At 36.8% G+C, this 23,941-nt stretch overlaps 1 protein-coding gene across 20 annotated transcripts in view; it reads right to left on the bottom strand.

Moving 5' to 3' along the window:
• SLC4A10 (solute carrier family 4 member 10) overlaps window positions 1–23,941 on the bottom strand; it is a 184,200-nt gene that overhangs the window by 54,768 nt on the left and 105,491 nt on the right. For all 20 annotated transcript variants that reach the window (XM_072932145.1, XM_072932147.1, XM_030278354.4 and 17 more), the window contains 3 exons: window positions 16,759–16,897; window positions 9,764–9,924; window positions 160–348 (listed from right to left, as the gene is read on the bottom strand). In XM_072932145.1, the coding sequence (XP_072788246.1) occupies window positions 160–348; window positions 9,764–9,924; window positions 16,759–16,897 (489 nt within the window). The remainder of the gene's footprint in view (window positions 1–159; window positions 349–9,763; window positions 9,925–16,758; window positions 16,898–23,941) is intronic.

Genomic DNA, 23,941 nt, shown 5'->3' with positions numbered 1-23,941 from the left:
AGAGGAGCCACTCCCATGCAAAACCATTTTTTTTTTGTACCATTTTTACAGGGTAGCTTTTCAGAGCAGGATCACACTGTTAAGCTGTGGGTACAAAGCACATGCAATACCAAACAGGCAGATGCTATTGAAGGCTCAAAATGCAAAGTAAAGCATTACCATTTTTATCCATGGAATGGGGCTCAGACTGCTTCTTTCCAATATCAGCAAAGGATCTTACAATTGGGATCCTGTTGCTCAGCTTCTTCTGGTTCTGGTGGTGATGCTGTTTCAGTAATGCCTCATGCACTCTGTGACGAACATCCTCACTGAGCTGCCCAGAACCCACCTGCTGGTCCAGAATCATATCTGAAAATAAACACACAAACATAATAAAAGAGGGGGAAAAGGAAACAATTTATCTCTTAAATTGCAATAATAATAATGATTAGTACCCTACAGGATTGCAACTGAAATGCACCAGTTCCTTTAATGCAACAGAATTAAAAGTAAGTTTCATCTAGAAGCATTTCACTTTCAATATGGAGAGAGACAGGGGAAGGGCAGGGACAAAAGGATGCTATTAATATTTTAAAAATCCTCAAAAAAATACACTATTCACAAATTAAGGTCATCTGTACAATGACTGAAGCCAGTTCTTAGCACTCTTACATATAACATATTTAAATCCAGGGTTATGATGTGTATAAAATGTCTTTTTCCAAATAATCCCTATTCTATTTCCTACAAAGGACTGGCTGTGAGAGGAAACTTTTTTTTTATTCCCTTTGTACTTAGCACAGGAGATCAGTCTTTCTTTCTTGTAGCTATACAATACCTTTGGCGTAATGCAAAGAAAATTCAGGTAAGACAATACAGAAAAATTGCTGCATTATTTGTCGCTACCAAATAGAATCTATTTCTGCTGCCAGATGTATATGTTACTGCAAGAGGATAATTTCAAGGAGGTGAGAGTGAAACTGATCCCCCTACTAAGAAATTAAAACCATTTTTGCGGTGCACTAGCAGAAAATAGTTTTACATATTCATATTCAACACTATTTCTACATACCCAGCCTTTCTTCTAGGAAGGTGACACAGCCCGGTGAGGTGCTTTTACACCAAAGCACTCAGAATGGACAAAAACCAGAAGGAGCTGGAAGCCACTTTGCTGCTAGAAAGTTATGACTTTTGTGGGTCTTTGTGGGTACTGACACTTTGTGGGGCAAGTTCCACAACTGGAGTGTGGCTATCGATGGCTACAGCTGTTCGTAAGAGCCAGGAAAGGAAGGAGAGGCTGAGGAATCACCCTCTACATCCCCACAGGGACTGAACATGAGGAGCTGCCTCTGAAGAACAGCCAGAAGCAGAGGTGGATGAATTCATCCTGCTCCACTTACAGGAAGCATCATGCAGGCAAGCTCCAGGCTGAGAGAACTGGGATTGTTAAGCCTGGAAAAAAGAAGGCTTTGGGGTGACTTAATTCCAGCCTTCCAGTACTTAAAGGAAACCTAGAGGAAAGATAGAGGAAGATTGTTTACAAGAGCACATAGTAACAGGGTAAGGGGTAAGGGATTTAAATTGAGAGTAATTTAAAATTATAAGGAAAAAAATCTTTACTGTGAGGGTGCTGAGGCACTGGAACAGGTTACTCAGGGAAACTGTGGATGCCACATCCCTGGAGGTGTTGGAGGCAAGGTTGGATGCAGCTCTGACCAAACTGGTCTACTTAATGGTGTCCTTGCTACAGTAGGGGGATCAGAACTAGATGATCTTTATGGTTCCTTTCTAGCCCACACATCTTTATGATTTCATGATTCTATGACATTAATTATGTGTTTCAAATGGGAAAGAATCGTTGAGAATTTTGTGGGATTTTTTAAAAAATATTATTTGGGGAAATACTGCTACCAACAATAATGATGCTTAACAGAAAAATTAAGGAAAAAAATGCTGTTATATATGCTTTGATACAGAATTTAAGTACACACTGCCCTTGTATATCAATTGGAAGAAACTGTACTGGACAAAAATAGTGATACAATAAGCTGAGTCCAAAACTTCTTGTACTGAAAATCCAGACAGCTCATGATTCTGTGCTGGAATCAGATTCATATCTGCCAGTAAACTCAGTGGAAAAGCAAGCAGAGCAGGAAAAATAAAAAGCAGATGCATCATCAGTAGAGAGATTATTTGTCATGTCTTTGATAACAGCCAGGAGCAATGGGAGATAATAAAATGCATTAAATCACCATGCTGGTTAAAAGCAGAGTTTAATTGCTAACAGTCACCTATGCACTGAATATACACTCAAAATACACAAGTTTTTCTGATGCTCTCAATATCAACATAACAAGCCAATGTATTACACACCTGCTTGAGAGCTGAACAAGAAGAAACCTGCATGTTTCACTTGTGATGGAGAGGCTACCAGCAAGTCTACATTGACATCTACAGTGATATGCACACAGAAGGACAAGGATGGGGTCCAGGTAAATGCAGCTGCCAACAGGTGTGACCATGAGCGATGTATCCAGAGCTTTGCAATGAAGAATCAGGCACAGGCTTTCAATGTTGCACAGGATCCCCCCCAGCAACTGTGCACTATCAGACACAGGGCTGACAAGAATTTGCAACACGTGACAAATGGAAACCAATCTTCTGCTCAAGAAAAATATTTATTTTCCTCCTCAACTCTAATGCCTTTTAAGACACACTTCTGCCCTAAGGATATTACTATCTTGCCTTTAGACACCCTTAGTACATGAATCCAAAGGAAGAGCTCAAAAAAAGGTTTCCTTTAGGACACATAAATTTAGGGTTGTGGTCAAACCCTTGCTTACAGATAAGTGCAACTCTACTTGTATAGTGTCATTCCTGGAATAACAGTATATTTCACATAAAATATTAAAATATATTAACTGCTGAGGATGATGTCAATATTTAAGTTTATCCATTTAGGAGAGAAAATGACAGGAAAAAGAAAATCAAATCCTTATCCTCTTCCTTCCCCTAGGATGCTCTGCTAGACTTATTAACAGCCATAGAAGCCACAGAATTGTTGCCAGTGTGGTGACTAGCAGTTTTTTATTTCCTGCCAGAAAGAAGAAAATGGCTTACCTAGAGATTTTTGGGTTTTTACAATGGCTTTCCTTTTACTGTAGCACTGCTACTATGTGTAATAGGAGAAGATGTATTCAGTTTTGGAAAGAGTGAAGATGTGTTTTCTTGCCTTGGTATTTCCTTCCAGCTGTCATTCTTTTAACATAGACCCAGTTGCAGTAGCAGCTGTAGGAGCTTAAATACAGTCAAATTTCTGACAGATTGCTGTATTTTGACCCTTTTTTCAAGCCCTGCACAGATATGAGCTGGAATAAAAAGACTGTGTCCATCCACCTCTATCATGGGATTCTTTTTTCAATTTCTTCCCAAGCTTCTCAAAATATTTTTAAAAGCCCAGGCCCCTGCAATATCAGTAACACCCTTAATTGCAAAGATTGCCTTGAAAACAAAAGCAGCATTGTTAATTTCCAAGAGGAAAAGGCCAAAAGGAGCATTTAAAACATTTAATTTTCAAAATAGACTGTAATCACTTAATCCTGTAAGTAGAAATGCCTTCATATCAGTTGAAGCTGTACATATTTTCAAAGCCCTGGTCTTCACTTTTGTATCTAGAACAGGCAGCCATTTCTTCACACTCCATATGAAAAAAAAGAAGTAGTAAAGAATCTTTGTTTTAAAGAATTTTCTTCTTGAATATCCTTTTAAATTCTGCACAGCCCAATTCTAGCCAGACACACAGTTTACCATTCCATTTTTCAAGGATGCTTCACTTCCATATGAAGCTTTCAGAAGGATATGGAACCTGTGGAATATCCAGCAGCACAGTGTTACCCATTCTGTTAAATGCTCACACTGTAGCATTTCTGCTGACATCAAGACAGTAGAAGTAGGATAAAGTAGGATGTTTCTTCAGTAAGTGATCTTGGTTAAGACTGGAACCATGAAATAATTTTTTCAAGCTGTTAAAAACAGATACTCTCCCTGACCCAGTCATTTAAAAGAATTCAAAGAAACTTGGGTTTTCCTATCATTTTAAGAATGTTTTCTCCATTCAGACTCAGTTACAATACATCATCTGTATAAAATTATTTTGTGAGTAAATCTGAGCAATGTGAGTACTTTAACAAGCTATTACAGTAACTGAGCTATTGCTCATCACCACCTGTGAACAATTTACCCAGGCTGCGAGTTCCAGCACTGGGGTGCAGACAATTTGTATCTGTTCAAATGCAGGATGGCTCATGTGTGGCCCAGCAAAGAAAATTCCATCTGTCCCACCTCTAGAGTCGGCAAGGATGCAAAAGCAGGCTGGCTGCCTCCACTCACTCTGGAGGGGTGTGTTACACACTGCAGCTTCCAGGAGTCCCCACAGGTCCAGGCAAATGGACAATAAGGAGGCTCTCAAGTGTGGCAACAGCTCGCTCCCCACCAGGTTCACAGTGTGCTCATCACCTCATGTGCAATAACACACAGAATGTTCAGGTGAAATATAGAATAAATTTGTAGAAAACATACTGCATTTGTATCAAAATACTTGTGAAGTCCAAAAAGAAGTTACTGAGCTCATATTCTCCTGATGTAGGTTGGCACTGACAGTTTACAGCAGAAACTGCATTCAGTATACAACAGCAAGGGTGCTGGTATTCAGACTTCCAAATATTATAACTGTACAGTTGCAGGACAAAATAAGAGATTAATGACAAAATATAAAAAACACAGGCTTCTGTGTGCATCACAATTGCGGTGATAGCTGCAAAACTTAATTTAAAAGCCAAAGTCCTTCTGGCTTGTGGTCATTGCCCTTAAAGACAGGGAAGAAAATAAAAAGCAACCCTAATTCATTGCTTTATGGAAGACAATCAGGTGGAGCACTGTCCTTTTTCTTCATGAGTCTCTAAAGAGGAACCCAAATATATCCTTCCCTAGTGAGTCAGGCAGGAGGAGCAATACAAACAATTAGGATTCCTGGGCTGCACTTGTGAACCAAGACCCATTAAATCATTTACAGGGTGATTATAAACAAGCTAGCTAAACTGGCAGATTTAGCAGCTCATCCAAGAGGGCAGAGCACTCCAGTGCTTCAAGACACAGCTTCTGTTTCCAGCTTTACCTGAAATTATTTGGTTCAAATAATCACTTAACATACTTGAAAAGAAAAGAAAGTATGAAAAATGTCTGCTTTTTAAAATAAAGTACAGTAGATCATTTTAGTGAGGAACGAGAGCAAGCATTTCACAAAACCATAAATTGCAGAGACAAGGCCAAAATTCCCAGCTTGCAATTCACAACAGCAGGCACAGTGAATGCCTCATAAAAAAATAAATTTTTCAAGCTGAGATTAACTTCTGCAATCTAAAAAGATTTCTACAGTTTTGTTAGCATGGGAAAACAAATAACAACCACAGAAAAAGACAGTGCTACCTAGAAGTTGGTACGATATCTACAATTTACCCACAAAGGAACAAAACCTGACAGTTTCTCTGCAGAGGTTATTACCACATGCTAAGCTGAAAATAAATCAAACAAATGCAGAAACCTTGGTAAGCAAGAAGGTGAAAGCTGAACAAAAGACAGGTGTAGGGTCAAACAGAGAAGCAGATTACTCACAGGCAATCCTACCCTTTATTACAGTGTTCGTAATAAAAGTTAAATGTACCATAAAAGCACTGTCAGAAACATAACACAGTGTGAGAGCTGCAGATGAAACAAAAGACTCCAGTGACATAAAATCTCAACTTGAGCCAGTAAAATATGTGGTTATTATGGAATAATATAGCTTAAAGCAAACAAAGGTAAAAGAAGACTTGTTCAGATTGAAAGCTTAACATGATATTAACGAAATCGATAAAATTGCACACTTGGAATGTAATGCCCTGAGTTGCTGAGCACAGAGCCTGGTGACCTCAATCACAAGATTAAGCTGTTACACAGATTGAAAATTCAATCGTGAGGAACATACAAAAGACTGCTCAGGAAAAAATAGCCAGATCTTAGGATTGGAAAGAAAGGGTCGATTTAAAATTTAATTTTAAAAAGCAACCATTATTATAATTAAACCATTTAAAATAAATGGGAATATTTCAATATGTGCAAGTCGCCAAAGCTCCACTGTGCAACAAAGGCCACCGTTTGTATTTGACAAGGTTTGACATTTGTTCACAGAAAACTACAAGAATATGCAAGTTCTGTGGCTCATGCTGTAAAGAAAGTATTGCCATTAAAGGCTGGACTGAATAGTTTTTGAACCAAACAACAGAAAATGGCATCATATGTTAAATAGAGGAACCTTTTGGGTTCATTCAGTGGTTATAATCAAAAAACCAGATGGTAATCTGAGACTCTACATGGTTTCAAAGGAACTAAATGAAAATATCAAAAGAGAACATTTTCATCTGCCAACTTGAACAACACAGTGAAGCTGCTCTCTAATGGTACCGCCAGATTCTGGCAAATACATCCTCAAGAGACAAGTTCCAAAATAAACTGTTTTGATTACATAGATTTTTCAGACTTCCTTTTAGCATATGTTCTATACAGAAGTGATCGATAAAATATTACTACATAACGTTCAAAGGAATTCCTTGTGCATGGAGTGCTAACTTACTGATACAGGAGTCAATGTAAAGACATATAAAAAAATAATGTCACACATTAGAATTAGTAATAACTCCCCTAAAATATGTGCAATAAAAATTGCATTTTTAAACAGGATAAAGTTCAGCTGAGGAAATGAGCTCTTTTCAAGAGAAGCAAAATCCATCTTACAAAAATTAAAAACAATTTGAGAAATTCAGGAACAAAAATGCTGTTCTGATGTACGATGACAGTGTCGGGAATTCACCTCAGAATTCTGTATTATAATAAGATGCTGTCTGTGAATTCAGCATCATAGGTATGAAAGCTCTTTTGCAACAAAGAAATTGTGTGCCTGTCCAAAGAAATATACAATCTTGTAGATGAAGTAATTTTTAAATACAACAGTTGGAATGAAAAAGACCTAATAGAGAATGGACATGCTGGAATAGAGGATGACTTTAAAATCCTCACCACTTAAACAGTACCAAAACATTTTTATGCAGAACTGTCAGTGTTTCTAGGGATAAAATACAAAAGACATGGTTCTGGAAACCATGCAAACATTACAAAGGTAGCTTTCATCTGTACATTTTACCACAAGCCCATTAATGTTCTAAAATACAGACTTAATAATAGAAATTCTCAGGGACTAAGTGCTAAGAGTTTAATGCCTTAGTGAGTGTTTATAGATTAAAAGCCTTGACTAAAACAAATAGGAATTCTTAGTCTCAATTTAGCAATAAAATTTAAGTACATCTCTTTCAGGATATGAAGACTGGCATTGCATTAATAGCAATGTAATTTGATATTGGAATATAGCCCAGATAGCAAGACATTACCAATAAATACACAGCACACATTTCTCACTAACAAAGGCAAATAAGAGGATGTACACAAATAATGTATTTGTTCTCAAAAGATGATGCATTATAGCAATGCAGCAAAATTATCAAAAGATTGCCTTAAAAAAATCAAAAGCTTAAACTATTAATCAGAAGCACAAGAATTAAATTTAATCCAGAAGTACCCCTTAAAACTGTAGGGCATAGCCTACACAAACTCTCCTACAGAAGAGAAGTTAAACGGCATTGCTACAGCACAAGTAATATTAAGAGAGAAAAGCAATTGGAGTATCTACTTTATTTCTTGAGTCTTGAGCTACTTTTTTTCTTGATAGGAAAAAAATATATCTCTTCAAAGAAACCTGACAGAACGCAAGTAATTTGCACAATGATTCACTTGCCTAAAGCACCTGCTACAAAGCTTTATAAAAACTAGAATTGATTGCTTATTGAACCTGCAGAGGAGGAAAAACATAATCTCTCGAAGACCAAGAACAACCCACGCAGACCTTGTCATGTGTCAGGTCACCTCACCAGAAAGGGATACCTACTACTTCAAGCAAATAATACAACCAATAAAATGCATCCAAATCTGCCACAACAACACATACCTTTTAAATGAAACTGGTACATGCCATTTAATGAAAGTCATCCTAAAGCCTCTTCTCAGAATACGTTTTCCTAATCAACAAACCAGGATAAGTCACAACTAGGGCTGACTTATAATAGCATGAGGGTAACTCCCTAAATTCTCCACTGAAGAACAACTTACATCTCTGGTGAGTTTCAACATTAGAATTACAAATGTGGAAATCCTTGGCCAACTTAAATGAAATAAAATCACTAAAAGTAAGGACTGAGATTATAAACAGTAATTGATTGAGCCCTCACTATATTGGAAAATATACAATATCTTCCAAAAACGGGGGGGAAAGGATGTTCACTGAAGTTGGGGGCTTTTTTGCATTCATCCTTACTTTTTTTACCTACTTAAAAAACAATTCTGGAAGGGCTTTCTTAGCTGACTACAGACAAAGTTGAGTGATTTCTGGATTAAGAATACAAAGGTCAAGATTGAAAAACCCAGTGTACCATTTAAGCAAAAAACTAATAGAAGAACATCAAGTAGCTGACCAAAGTACTTCTTAATTTTTTATAAATATATACTAAAGCAACATACTGATAGACACCTTTGTTCTTTCAAATGAGCTGCTTTTTATTCTTCATGTTTATATTTTATCTTTATCAAGACAAATTTTGAAGGTCTAATTCAGACTATGAGTCATGGAAGAATCAGATCTCAGCAGAGTAGAAACCCACACAAATTTCTGCAGATTTGTATTAATAATATCTCGCATCAGTTTGACATAAACAATTTGGGAAAAATAAATACAAAGAGCAGCTACCAGTATCTGAGCCAATTTTAATTCCACTGTTAAATATAGCCCACCAAACAATAGCTCCCCTCCAATTTAAATAAGTAAAATTAATTTTATATGGGACTTACATAGATTTATACATCATTCACAAAGTCGTTTTCTTGATAATCTTGAGTGTTAGAAAATTTTATTGCTTTGTCTTTTGTATCTTTCCTAAACTAATTACAGTCTTTAAGGGAAACACCAGGAAAGCAGGAAATGGCATGTAGTCTCAATCTCGCTTATACTTTTGGGAGAGAAGACTCATCCAAACTTATCCAAACAAACTTATATTTTGTCTTGCTCACACAAACTGTAGAATTGGAACTGCCAAATAAACTTCTATTGGAAAAAAATGCACTCAACTTTATCTTGAGAAGTTTATGTACCTAAAATTTCTTTTTAAAACTTACACTGTATCATTACTCCTGATTTCATTCTCAACTCAGAGACATGTCTGTTTTCATGTAACTTAATTGCAATAAATACTTCCCTATATTTTGGGGTTTTTTATCTAGATTGCCTGCAATTAGCATAGCAGTAGATTAAGTTTGTGACAGCACACGCCTCACTCACGTGAGGCAGCATAGCAGGAGCAGAGAACATGCCAGCTCTAATTAAACATAACCAAACTACCCTCTCTCTTCCATTTTCATTTTCTTCTTTATTCAAAAACTGATTCTTAAAGTGGCAGATTCCACATTAAAAATATAAATAGAATATCTACTAGCTGTGCCAGACATGAGTTTCTTTTCCAGTACATTGAGAAAAACATTTCCTAGGAGTTTCTAAACTGAACTGATTATTATGCAATAACTTTCTTGGTATGCATTTAGTTTTTATTAAATAATTTTTATAAGCAATACATGAAACATTGATACATACCTGCAATTTCTTCTATGGAGTTAGCTCTCATGTCCAAAAGAACTGTGCCATTCAGGATGCAGCTCCTCAGCTCAAACAAGCTATGAAGTGACAGTGTGGCAACATAGGGTTTGCTCCACCTCTCTCCACCATCCTCTACATCTTCTTCAAACTTCAACCACCTATACAAACAATCAATTTTATAACTCCATTGTGCATAAGAAATGAAAAATTAATTACTTCTATGGATGCTGAAAGTAAAGACAAAGATGTTAAATATGTCTTTAGATATCACTTTATTCTTCCTTTTTAGGAAACATGAGAAACTTCATTGCCTACTTCATTTCATATAATGCTGTATTATATCATTTTTGAGGTTAAGTTCTGACCACAGAGATGAAAAGAGAAATATATTAAGCAATTATCTTTGTACTTTACAAGAACTTTGACTAATTCTTTGGCATACAACAATATTTCTGTGATAGAATAACAAGCTGTATGAAAAGGACTCTAGAGAAACTTCAGTAATGTAAAAGGATATATGAAACTGGCATGAAAGGATCAAGTCCTTCATTACCATCCAGCCAGATGAACTTGCTTGAGACTGAATTGATAAATATTGCACTTAAAATGTTAAAAGAACAAACAAAGATCTGAGAAGTCAGACAGGGATGTTGCTGTGTGGAGCCCTGCAACCCACCAGCCTAGCAGGGTTTGAACAGCTGCAGGCAGAGCACACACCTGTACTGCTTGACTCTACAGCACTCAGCTGTTTTATACAACATGGCAGCAGAGAAATCAGGCAGAGCCTCACACCTGGACAGCATCTTCACACATTTCCAGACAGCAGAGAAATGTAAAGATTTAAGACCTCTAAGGCTGAGGAATTTCCAGTTTTACCAAGCCTCACAGCGCAGCAAAGCAGCTTTTGCTGCTGTCCTCTTCTGTTCCTGGGCCACATGTCTAACTCTGCTCCTACTTGTAAATCATGCAAGTACACCCATATTTTAGACACTTTCCTCCTTTCAGTCCTTGTGTACCAAGTTCTTCCCTTGTTGCTGGCATCCTGCAAGCAGCCACCACTTCACTGACTCACTCATCATAAACATACCTTCTCCTTTCCTCATGTATTCCATTTCTTGGAACTGTCCCAGCTGCCTTCTAATCATTCTCCCATTATTTATGGACAATTTGCCTCAACTCCCTGGGTCGTTCAAAATCTCCAGTCTCCTATTCTAGCCCTCTCCTGCTCTTTGTATCTCAATATTTTCCCTCCATTTCCTCTGTGAGGAAGCTGGCCAAGTTCTGTACTTTGTCTTTGCCCATGAGAACTCTTTCCTCTTCATCAAACCCACTCCTTTTGCTGCATTCTCTTTTCTCTTCCCAGCCCATCTCCTTCACCTTTGCATTCCTCCAGAGAAGCAGCAAGGAGGACACAGCATAAAAATTTGCTTCCACAAAGCTGAACCATGAAATTAAATTTGCATATGCAAATAAGATTTTCCAAATAAATTTTCAAAACCAGGTCCAAAGGGACATCAAGCACAATTTAGCACACTTCTCTCCATCAAATTAAAAGTGATTCTTTTAATGGGAGGCCTACAACAACTCAGGGAAGAAGCATGTGAGAAGGAAAAATAATTCTTAAAATTTTTTTCATTTTGCAGTTACACTTGAACTCCCTAAGAAGAGGCTGCTCCTATCTTGCTAACGGCACTCTTGTTTCCAAGCTGAAAAATGTGCAGTACCTATTTGTATCCACAGGATCACAAATATAGTGCATTTATTGTCCTGTTTAAACCATGGCCCAAGACTCTGCAAAATACCTACATTTTTCTCTTCTCATACTTCCATTTTCATGCATGTTTCTAATATCTTCAGGAGATTTAGAAAATCTTTATTCTTGAGTATTCTTAATTATTTCTGTTATTATGTATTAGTGTTATTATATATCTTATTATTTCTATGCTTAGCTTGTTATCTTTTATGCTGATCAAAAAAAAAAAATAAAATCATGCTCCATGTATTCTAAAAACAATGATCCAAGCAAAGAGTTTGACAAAATATCATCAGAAATTTCATACTGTCATTACCTTTTGTTCATGTAAGTCAGTCTTCAACATTGCTTATCTGATTATGCTGCTGCAGTCTGTCCTCAATATTTCCTAATTTAAATCTATTGACCAGTTGTAAACAGATTTTAAAAGAGCAATAAAAGACAAGCATGTTCTTAAAAGTCTGAGACAGGTGACTGGACAGAGGCAGGCTTATTATCAGAGCTTATAACATACTAGGGACACAGAAAAGTCTAAATCATGAATATAGCTTTAATTAGAGTTTACAGTGTCAGACATTAAAGCTTATACATTGATGCATAAAAATCCATAGGAAAATATTGCTGTTGCTCAAATAATTATACTTGCCATTGTGATCATCTGGGTTTCCATGAATTGGAATATTATATTGTATGGGATGCACCCCATTTCCTGCTGTTGCTGCAACTTAGGTATTTAAACACATTATCATACTTGGTTACTCAATGAGCCAACAGGCCAGGATATGGAATTAAATCATGTCCAGGTGACAGCATTATATGTTTGCAATAAATTTCTATTTTGATTTTAATAAGCATATCATAAGTTTACTAATTTCATCAAGGGAACATCATCATACTGTTCATCACCTTTTGTCTTTTCAGAAATATTCCTGTTATTTCAGATAATCCTTATTTAACATATCAAATAAGAAACAGTAGCAGTAAACATAAAACAACTCTAATCTAATGCAGAGTCTTTCAATTCTAAATGTTCAGTAGTTTTAAAAATCATACTATTTGATTAATCATCTGAATTCGTGAGCAAGTCTCCATGACAGAAATGGCTTTGAAATACAAACTCAGGCATAGATCCCAATTTGCCAATTGTACTCCTTTTAGTTTCCCAAAGACAAATTAAAACATATTTACTTTTGCAGTTTTACCCGTTAAATTGGTATGATTGACAGATAAAATCCTTTTGTAGTTTCTTGGGAAACACCATCAGCCCCTATTGAGTTAATGTCACACACATCCCATTGTGACTGGAACGTATCTGGAACTATCTCTGCTATGCCTGACTGCATGGAAGAGCACTTTCATCCTTACAGCTTTCTTTTACTGGTAAAGACTGGCATAGGTCTATTGATAACACAGTTTAGCTCCTCTGATAGAATGCTTGCTAGGAAAAAACCATGCCAGCAAGAGTTTCAGCAAAGCATGTTACTATAGGAAAAATATTACTCAGGCTAGTGTGTGTACACACACCTTAAGCATATGTCCTAGCTTCTAAAGCCATCTTCATCATTTTCTCAAGCAGCAATAAAAGAGGGCATATGCTTCATTTTAGACACAGCTACCACTTTTTCTGCACAATATGAAGTGGGTGACTGCATTTTATCTATTTTGTAGTGTGGTATGTCTGCAGCAGAGAGATGGGTATGTACTCACAACCCGCTCAACAGTTATTGGTTTTAATGGAGTCTTTCAAATTGTACAAATTTCCACGTGAGCTTGTGCTTGCCCACATCAATTTGAAAACCAACCAAAGAACACAAGCACGTCAGGAACAAAGCAGGAGTGAGAAACTTATGTTTCTTGTGACCCAGTTTCTTTGGAAAAAAGTTTAGATCCAGGGAAAATTCATTACACTTCCTAACTTTCTTCTAAACTGTGGACACAAGTTTATTTCTTAACTGTGCATTAAAATTTAAACTTAAGCACTTTCCTCCTGGTTTCAAGATTCTTTCTGTTTTCTCCTTACTACATTTTTTTTTTCTGCTTCATAAAAATAGTGATATTCTCCAGATATTTTTGGTTAATACTAGCAGATAAATGAGTCCCAAAAGTCTGGGTAAAACTTGCTACAAATCAGGCACCACTTTCCAGCCATGACACATGAACTGCTTTCCCAACAGCTGCACCTTGCAGCTACACTATTTGGGTGTATAAAATAAATCCAGCTGTTACACTTCAGCACATTTCTCCACAAACCTACCAGAAATTTTTTCTTCAGAATAGAAACTGTGCATCATCTCCACAGAGAATGCATGGCTGTACAGCTGGGCCACATACAAAATCTGTTCTAAGAATGACTATTGATTTTAAAAGGTATGTGTTTCTTCTGGCTTTAAATCAATTGATGGAGGGAAAAAAAAAAAATTTACCCCTATATCAACATAACCAAGCTATTCACTCCATTCTGCTCACTAACCAGTTCCATGGATGGGACAGTCTAAATCAGATTCTAGAACAGAAAAGTCCAGTGCACTTTCAATCAAAATGAAAATACCAAGGTATAGATGTACTTCATCAGAGTCAACCCAACACTTCAGTCCAGGTGCACCAAATGCAGAGCTTGGTGAAATGAATGCATAACCACTTTGTGCTATCACTCTCATTAAATGTAATTAATCTCTACCTGAAACTACATCCAAAGCCAAACAGTAAGATTTATAAATATTTACAAGTGACATTTTGCACACAGACGAAAAACATACAATAAGCCTGGAACAGCAACAAATTCAGATTGTATCTTCTCCATACCATGCTTTTAGTCAAATCAATAATTCTGAAGTCCTGAATCAATCACAGGTATTTAAAGTGACCCACTGTATTAGTTTCTAAGCACATGATCTTGCATATTAAACACCATCCCATTTCTATTACTCTACTCAAAGCCACTTGGTTCTTTGTGTATGATACCTTTATCTAGAGGAGTACCTCTGTTTCTAGAGTAATACCTTCTCATTTCTTATTATTACCAAGTTTTCTTATTATAATCCCATTTTAAATTCAATAATAAATCTATTTACTAAGCCTAATTCTTCAGAAGCTAGCTGTCACTACCTTTCACACTAATAGTATAATCTCTCAGCATGGCCTGCTGCACCTCTTCAAATAGTTCCTGACCTACTAATACAATTTTTACACTAGAATGCAGTTTAAGTAATACATTCCCACTGCTGTACCATATCAAATGTTTTACTTAGAAAAATTTAGATCCACTGTTTTTTCTTTGTCAGAAAAACAAAAATCAATTATCTGATTAAAAAGCATTATTAACTTAGTCTGACATGACATACCACTGATCTCCAAATCTAGAATTTTTCTTTCCTTCTTTCTAGTTGTATGGCTCTGAAATTGGACTATAAGGGCTCTGTTTGCTCCAACCACTTTTATCCTTTCTTTAACAGCATTGCAGCGTTTGGATCAGTACAGCACACCTGACAGACTCACAGAGAGAGAGGAGTTGCCCTACCCATTAAATACATGTTCTTTCACCTTTCTGGGATGGAAATTGTTACACCCTCTTATTTGCACAGAGAAGCACTTTGAGTCTTATCTCCATTTTGAATTTGGCCCTTTCCTTGCCATCTCCTCCTTTCTAACCGGCCACCCCATGTCAAATGCACTCTGAAATTAGGGGCAAACTGAAAAAGACCATTTATCTCAGTTCTTTCCACGCAGCAGCCCCACTCTTCCTTTCTTTCCATCTTACTGCTAAAGCTAAAGAAAATTTTACTATTAGCTATTATGTCATTCTTGTATTTTCTGAGCTCCAAAAATGCAGTTTTCTCGGCTGTTTTTCTCCTGCCTTTCTTCAACAATCTTGTTTCTATTAAACATTTTTAATTCTTCATTTCACAAATAATTGAGAAGGGTGTACATATAGACAGATCACTTGAAACAAATTTATTTCACCTACTCTTTTTGAATTCTATCTTCATCAGAACCACTTGCTGACAGAAATTGTTAAAATTTTGATATAAAATCATAAATCATTGATAATTCACAAAGGTATTTTTTTTAAAGTTGAACTAAAGTTGCTATTTCCCTGCTTAAAAATAACACAGAGTGATTTTTACTTTTTAATTTCAACAGAAGTTAATACTCCTCCTAGCGAGGTTCTGTGTATTCCTAATCAGTATGAGAACATTGCAGATGATTACCTTGATTAGATTTTCTCTCTCTGCATATTAATAAGATTATTTAGGAACACTACTGCCTTCCTTTTGCAGCACAATCCCCATATGAGAATTTTCTACACATAAAAATCTATATTTAGCATCTGTCTATGCTGCCTATGAACAGGTAATGGAGGGGAAGGTCATAGAAAATTTTTTGGCCCTCTGGGAAAGCAGAAATTTGCAGTAAAATTAGAAAGAAAACTACCAGCCATGTTCATGTCAGCCAGTACAAATACACAGTTACCCACAAAATCCTTCCAGAAATTTTGCAATTTATATTCTACCAAATATATATTATCACACAGACTTTTGGGCACCATTGAGGAACACTGTCAACACCTGGCATGAAGAGGAAGAATTAAGGTTTCAAGATGAAAAATAAAACAAAGATTGCTGTAAAATGCAAACTATTAATGAAACTAAGCAAATTATCTTCCATTTAAGTGCTCAAGGAAAAAAATTACACAATTAAAAGTTCTATACCATTTTTTTTTCACACCAGAAATGCAATCTAAAAATCTTTCCAACTAATTTTGCAGAAATAAAATAGTCCAACACTGAATACCCATTCTCAAAATAAACTGTTCATGGAGACTTAGAATATGCAAAAGTTCTATTGCTCCAGAAGTAATCTCATTATTTGCTTTAATCTTTTTATAATGGTTCCCTTAGTTTCTTCAGGATTGAAAAAAAATATGAAGTTAGACTCTTTGAATTAGAAGATAAAATATGAATTGACCCACTGATTTTTCATTCACATATATGGTATATTTACATTATTTTTTTCCATTGGTGTTCACTCTGACCTATATTCATAAATCCTAATGAAAATATTTGGCTCTGCGAAATGACGAATGCTGTTGTAATACTAGCAGACTAAGGATTAAAATTCTGGTTTTATTTAAGCTTTATATCCAAAATCTGTCCCTGAGCTTGCTACTGCTTTGAAATCGTTCCTGAATACACCAGCAACCAATACCTACAGATGATTTTTAAGTTATAAAAATGCTTACCTTGCTGTCTCCCTCCACTCTGCATCCTCTCCTTCACGCCAACAGATCTCATCAAGCTCAGTGAAGAGATCATGAGGAATGTGTTCCTCATCATCATCTTCTGTTCCAAGAATAAACTGCACCCTTTGTGATGGGGTATCTGGAGAAAAATAAAAATATCAAGTCCAAAACACCAATTTTCTTGCCCTGAGAAAACAAATTTTATGAGATTATCCAGATGTTTTCATGCATATCACTTACTGCCACACAAAAAAATTACAGTTCTGCTGTAAGAATATTCAACTACATATAAATACTTTCAGATTGAGATCTCTTCATTTACTGTAGTTGTCAAGTCCACTTTTCAAAAAACTCCTCCAAAGATATAATCTGATGTATAGAAACAGGGTGTATTGGAAGCTGGAATGGTATCTTCCAGGAAAAGAAAAAAAAAAAAAATAGACACAGAGGAAGTAGCACAGATAAAGCTGAATAAAGCTGATAAGATAGGAAAATCTACTTTACCACTTCATAAGTCTACATTTGCAGATCCATCTCAGGTCACAAAGACAGAATACTAAATGTGAAATCTTTGCTGTAGGAGAAACAAACCAAATGAAACCTGCCTAATGTGAATATACAATTGCAGACTTAACCCTTGCCCCTTTGTTAACTCTTTCTACTTGGTTAGGCAGCTTGAGACACACAACTTCTTAATCTGTCCGGCTTCCTCATGTTATTCTTCCTGTCTTCCCTTTCAATACTGTTACTGATTAATTTTCTTCATAACCTTTCAGTGCAGATGGCTAAATATATTTTTGAAGACATACTATTGTTTTTTTCACTCAATAAAACCACAGAGCATCTTAAAGTACATGTATATTCAATGTTAATAGCTCAAGTGCTGTATATATAAAAAAACCCCTATATCCTATTTGCTCATTTAAATGCAAATCTCAAATGAAAAAACTCTGAAGCACAGTCTCTCTAGCAATACATAGCTGCTTTTTCTGCTAATGTATTTTAGATTTTTGAAAGGAACTGGAAATCCTTTGTGAGAGCTGAGAGAGGCCAGGCTGCCAGTCAACTGAAAAACTGATTATCCAGAAGAACAGCTCAGTGATTCCTTGAACATTGTCTAAATGAAGTTCAGCTCTATAACATATTTGTAAGACAAGCTATGGTATTCCATCTAACAGCAAAGAGCATCACTGCACAGGGTCCCAACGCTCTTTGAATATTGGAAAAAAAATGAGATTATAGCACCCATTTTGTGCTAATTAAAGAGAAAACACAGCTCTGATCCAAACAAATTAAATGGGCCACTGACACAGAAAATTAAATTCAGCAACAAAGATACCTTTTTGATAGTTGTACTAAACTTGCTATAGCAATGAAACACAAACAATACATGACAGTTTTCACCTGAAGTCTATTTGCTTTAACAGAGTGTAAAGATGTAGTGCAGTAAAGCCTGTTTACTCCTTCACAAAACAAGGAAATTAAACCTAAGGAGAAATACAGGAGAAGGAAGAGATATTTGGACTTAGGTACCACAAAGAACCAGAGGATGGAACTGCAGCTAAAGGAATTACTTCTGGTGAATCACAGAAGAACAGCAAGAAACTCCTCCACTTTACCCTTTCTTTGTTTTCTCTTCTCTTTCATTGTTCAGTCCTCTTTTTTCTTTAAAAGCATTCTACTTTTTTTCTTTCAATCTGAGACAAGAAATTACATTCAAGTTAAGAAGTGTGTAATTTCTTAAAACTAATTTCCAGAAGGACAAAATTCAGTGAGAGATGAACTTACAAAGGATTAGTGCATATGACTACTAACAGAACATGGAAAACAAGCTACTTTGGTAGAGAGCCGGACTGCAGCTAGAATCTGAGAATAAGCATTGCCAGGAACATCCTGTACTCTAGATAAAATCAGCACTAGAACTGATTTACAGCAACTGCTACTGTTAAGTAATAAATGAGCAGTGTCGCACAGCAGAGCTGCAGCTCTGTGACAGTTCTGATCCTCATGCAAATACAGGCTTTCAGCGTGGGAAGAAAAACAGAGGATCAGACACCTCCTGAAGTCAGGTGAGCAGTAACAAGGAATCACCTCACTGCAGTAATTTGCTCTTACTGGGTCTTCTGTGTAACAAGCTACTTGACTGACAGCAGTGAATCAGAATCTTTCAGGTTGAAAAGGCATCTAACATCATCGGGACCAAGCACTGCCAAGTCCACCAGCAAACCACACCCCTAAGCACCACATTTATAGAAATGACGAAATATACACTAAATTATCTTCTTCCTTGTTAACTAAGCAGTAAAAATAGCAGCTAGATTCTGTCTTTCTTTACTGCTGTGATTTCTATTGATATTTGAAACCTGTAAGTCACAGCTTCATTTTCAGACAACAAGCTGAAACTGAAAAAAAAAATTATCATTTGCTTTATGATACAATAATTTTATTTCAAGGACAAAACCCTAAAAGATGTAAACAACAGGAAAATTATAATAAAAACAACAGATCTGTTGGTTCCACTTATAAAACTGAATTAATAGGACTATTCATGATCAATGCCAGATAGATTTGGCTCATATTAATAGGATTAATAAATATGTCATTAATATGTTATATAGAAAATTAGTAATATGTGATTCAAAATGAGTATGGAAGAATACTTCAATTGCTGACTGTCAAACTGTGATAACTTAATCCTCAGTGCAGAAGAATAATATTTGCAAACTAGGGCACAATGTTTTCTGCAGTCTAGGCAAACAAAAATTGGCTTGAATATTATTTTTGTCTATCCCTACTTCAAGTAGCACAGCCAGCATAAAAAAAAAAGAATCCCTCATACTATTATTGCTATTTCTAAAAAGTAATGAGAACAATCTAAATTACTCTTTTAAAAAAATTAACGACCGAGACTAATAGGTTACAGTAGTATTTCTATCACTGTTATTGTTTTATATCAGAGTTACCAGAAGCAACATGAATTTCAAATTTCACAATAAGCGGCTGATGATTCTCCCAAGTAACTTGTTCATCATCAATTCAGGAAATCCTCCACGACCAGCTAGAACAGGGTAGAAAGCCGAGTGCACAACAGGAGCTGGAGTACCATCAACAAGCACTCCTATTTGGCTAATGAGCAGTGTCACTCAGGGAAACTGAAGCAGCTTTGTGATTGCTGTGGCTCCACCAGCCCCTCTGTTTTATCCCTGGGTTTCTCTGGCTTGTGCTCATTTCGTATGTGCAGCACTTGCATCCAAACTACCTCTGACACCTCAAATTCATTGAATGCATGCAAATTGTGAGTATTCCATATTTAAAAATCTGGCTAATTCCACTGGTCTAATAAAAGGGTAACAATTAAGACCTGGCAGTTAAGCTATTGTTGTACACACAAATTCAAAGTGGAACGCAGTGCTGCAGAAAGGGAGTGACCCTGAAGAAACCTGGTATATTGATCTATATTATGACACCTTGTACAGACATCAACATCCCTAAAGCAAATGCAAGATGTGGGCACAAACATACCAAAAGAGCACATTTGAAAGCCAGAATTTCTAATAACCTAATTCCCAGAGGGAAACAAAGAGCTGCTCCCTGGAACAGTGCTGAGTGCAGGCAGTGGCAAACAGCATCCCACAACACCATCCCACCTTGCAAACCACAAGTAGAAAGGAATTATAACTGGCATTTCCCCCATTTAAAACATCCCCAATTGCAACCACAACTCTGGGTCAGGGCTGCTCCCTCTTGCCTAAGGGAAGGTAAAATCAAGACTTGGTCTGGGTTAAAAAAGGAGAATCACTCTCAGTTCCTTCACTGCAAATTCAGCCCAGCAAACATTCTGTTCCACTACACCAGCCAGAGTAACCCACATCTCCTCAGTGAGTGCCCGAGTTCCACTGGCACAAACCTCCCTGCCATCAGGCAGAACTGCACACAATCCACCAGGTGATATCACAAGCAAAAACACAGCTTTCTGTACATATAAAATGCATCTAAATTCTGTCCTCTGTTCTTGATAAACTCTACAAAGAGTGCAAAAATGGATTTCTAGTAACACTCCCTGTATTTCTCAGCCTGTCAAGCCTGGTAGAATCAGTAGGCAAATACTTCTTACTGGGGTCAGCAGATGAACAAGTAAGAGATCACTTTGTCCACATTAGAAAACATGCTAACTATTAAAATAAAACTTTCATTACAGAAGTTCACTTAAAATAGTAAGCAACATACACAATATTTAATCCATGCTTTGTGCTCTTGTACATCCACATTAAAATAATATTACATATGCAAACTATTTTATTTATTACTCACTGCACAGGACCAAGAGCAGACTGGGAGTTAAAAAGTGTAACACAGCTGACATTAATAACAATCCTTCATAAGTCAAGGAAAATTCACAGGAGCAAAGAAAAGAAAGGCTCATTTCAGACACAAATATTCATCATCCTCCTGCTTGTACTCACCACAGAAATAGAGGATGGGGACTCTCCCCTAACCTCCTTCTTTTGCAGATTGGACCCCACCCTTAGCTCAGCAATCAGTACAGGTAAGGATCATAAATTCAATTTTATTAATTAGAAAACTTAGTAAAAGTTTGAACTAAATTTGCATGACTAAAGCTCACATAAAACAGCAAATGCAAACAGCCATACAGAACACTTCTGGAAGTCTCTTCACAGACCTTAGAAATCACATGTTGGGCTGGGAGAAAGTATTCCTTTGGGAGAAAGTATTCCTTTGGTTATTCTCTGGCATTTTATCCCGGCAGGTACAATCTGCTTCAGGGACCTATCCCAGCATTTTCTTGACATTAATTATTTTCATCAAACCGGGGCTATGGCAAATAATCATATCTCTTGGATCTGACAATATGGACAATTCCAAAGCTTTAATTATCTTCTTTTTGCTAGATTCTTAAAACTGCAGTTATGATACATTATTTTAATCCAGATTTGCAGCAATCTGTGCCACAGCTGCCCAGAGATTCAAATTTCTGAGCTCATCGTTCATCATACAAGCCTACAGTTAACAGTAGGTGAATTCTCTTAACAGCCATACTCTTTACAAATAATTAAATTTACCCCACTAATAACCCTTCAGCACTTGAGTTTAGATACCAAATATATCCAGCTGAGTCTTTTAGATTTACTTTCTTCAGGTCCTTCTACTAACCAAAAGAAGCCCCATTTTGCAACTCACTTTCTTTGCCCGCATTGCCTTCAGAGTCTTGCCTGAGCTGTGTGTGCAGTCCTGTCAGGCTCACCTCCAGGGCTGCTCCGCTTGCCTTGCCACATCCAACACCATAAATTACAAATGTAAGCCTCTTTAAAACTAGAGATTACTAAATCTAGATTTCTTAAAAGAACAAACCAAACCTTCCACAAGCTTCAATTGTGTCTACTTGTACAGGACACACATGAGGCTGTAATCAAACCCCAGCTCTCGCAGCTTTAACCCTCAATAAGACCTGTCCTTAAAGACACCCTGTTGAGAGCCAAAGTGTTCTTATTCCACAATTTTAAAACAGCTACTTAAGGATCTTTAACTCATGAGTACCAAAGAGCTGTTTCATTGGTTACAGGCAAACAACTGACATCGAAAAAGCCACAGAAAACTGCCACTAAAATCCACATGCACACAAGCAAGTGCAACCCCAGCAGCCAAAGGGAAATCTGCACCAGGCTTTCAGTGCCACCACGACCCACAGCACTGATGGAGCCTCGTGGCCCTGCAGCTCACAGGGACTGGCACCCATTGCCCTCACAAGCAGCACCAAGGAGATGCCCCAGGCTAGAAATAGCTTTTTTATTTTTATCAAATAAGTTTTAATTTGCATCAATTCCCTAATTTAATTCACAAAGCAGTCACTATACTTCACCCCACAATGAAAACTGTGGAAAAGGGGAGCTTAAGGCTGAGATGAAATTGGGGCCTTAATTACAACAGCAGCATTTCAGAAGAGAACAGTAAACCTCTCCAGTAAAACAAATAGCACTACTGCATTTTTAACTAGAGTGGATAAATTCACTGAATTTCTCCTTCTCTTCAAACAGAAGAAACTTAAGAGACAACATGGTGAAAACCTAGACCATGGAAATCACTTAGCTTACAATTTTTACTACCCAAAAAATCCTCCCAATGTGCAAACCATCAAATCTGTAAATTGTGCCATTACAGCCACATCATTATTGCAAAATAGTAACACCTTTTACAACCTAATCTCATTAAGAGGCAACAGACAAGAGTTATCTCATTAAGAGACAACAGCAAGAATCAGGTGTAGGGGAAACAAAACCCAAACCTGAGTAACTGGTCTGTGCCCCTAAATGACAGGACTCTCATCCCACTAACTACATATTCTGCATGTTATTTGTCTAATCTGGAGTTGTCTCTGAATCTGTACACTAAGAACACTTGGGTTATTTTTGAAAAGTGACAGTAGGAGATAAAAAAAAAAAAAAAAAAAAAGCTAATGAGCCAATGTCAGAATGTTCTTAAAAAATCTATTCTCTGCAGAAACCTTCCCAGAAAGTAGATGGTACAGCTTTCCCCAAGAGTATTCAAAGGGATCACCAGGAAGCTTCCCTCTATTGTCATTACATTACTAGAGGTAATGTTTTCTACCCATGCTGATACACAGAAAACACTTCAAGGAATTGTTTTTTTACTGGACAGGAGCCAGGTGGCACCTGTGACTCCGCATGGGGCCCACAGAGCCCCACAGCAGAAGGTGCACTGCACAGCTCCCTGCAGCAGGGACAGCAGAGCAAGGGCTGCACATGATGGCACTACACAGACAAAGTTATAAATTACACAGTTATGGATTATGACAAAAAATAATGCTTTCTCCAATGCTGGGTTAACTGAACAGCGAGGAGCACTTCACGTCTGAGTATTTCAGGTCTTGTTCCAGAATCTCTATTATTCAGTTGTTGGATCTTTTGCTTTTATTATATCTCCTTTCATACTTCACTGCTTCAAAACACTGTTAATTTATTCTCTTGTATCATAAAAATCCTTATGTATTTTTCTGACTTACTTCAAAGCACTGTTTTCTATCAGTTGGTCTCACAGTGCTTATTTTCTCCATCTTTTCTTGCACCTGCTCATCAAAATGTTTTTTTCTTTCCCCTCCTCCCTCACAGTTCCAAGCATACAGCCTTCTACTATTTGGCAGAAATGC

The sequence above is a fragment of the Taeniopygia guttata genome, chromosome 7, assembly GCF_048771995.1.
Source record: "Taeniopygia guttata chromosome 7, bTaeGut7.mat, whole genome shotgun sequence".
In the NCBI taxonomy this organism is placed as follows: domain Eukaryota; kingdom Metazoa; phylum Chordata; class Aves; order Passeriformes; family Estrildidae; genus Taeniopygia; species Taeniopygia guttata.
The sequence above is the reverse complement of the archived record's forward strand: the minus strand, read 5'-3'. Positions and strand labels throughout refer to the sequence as shown.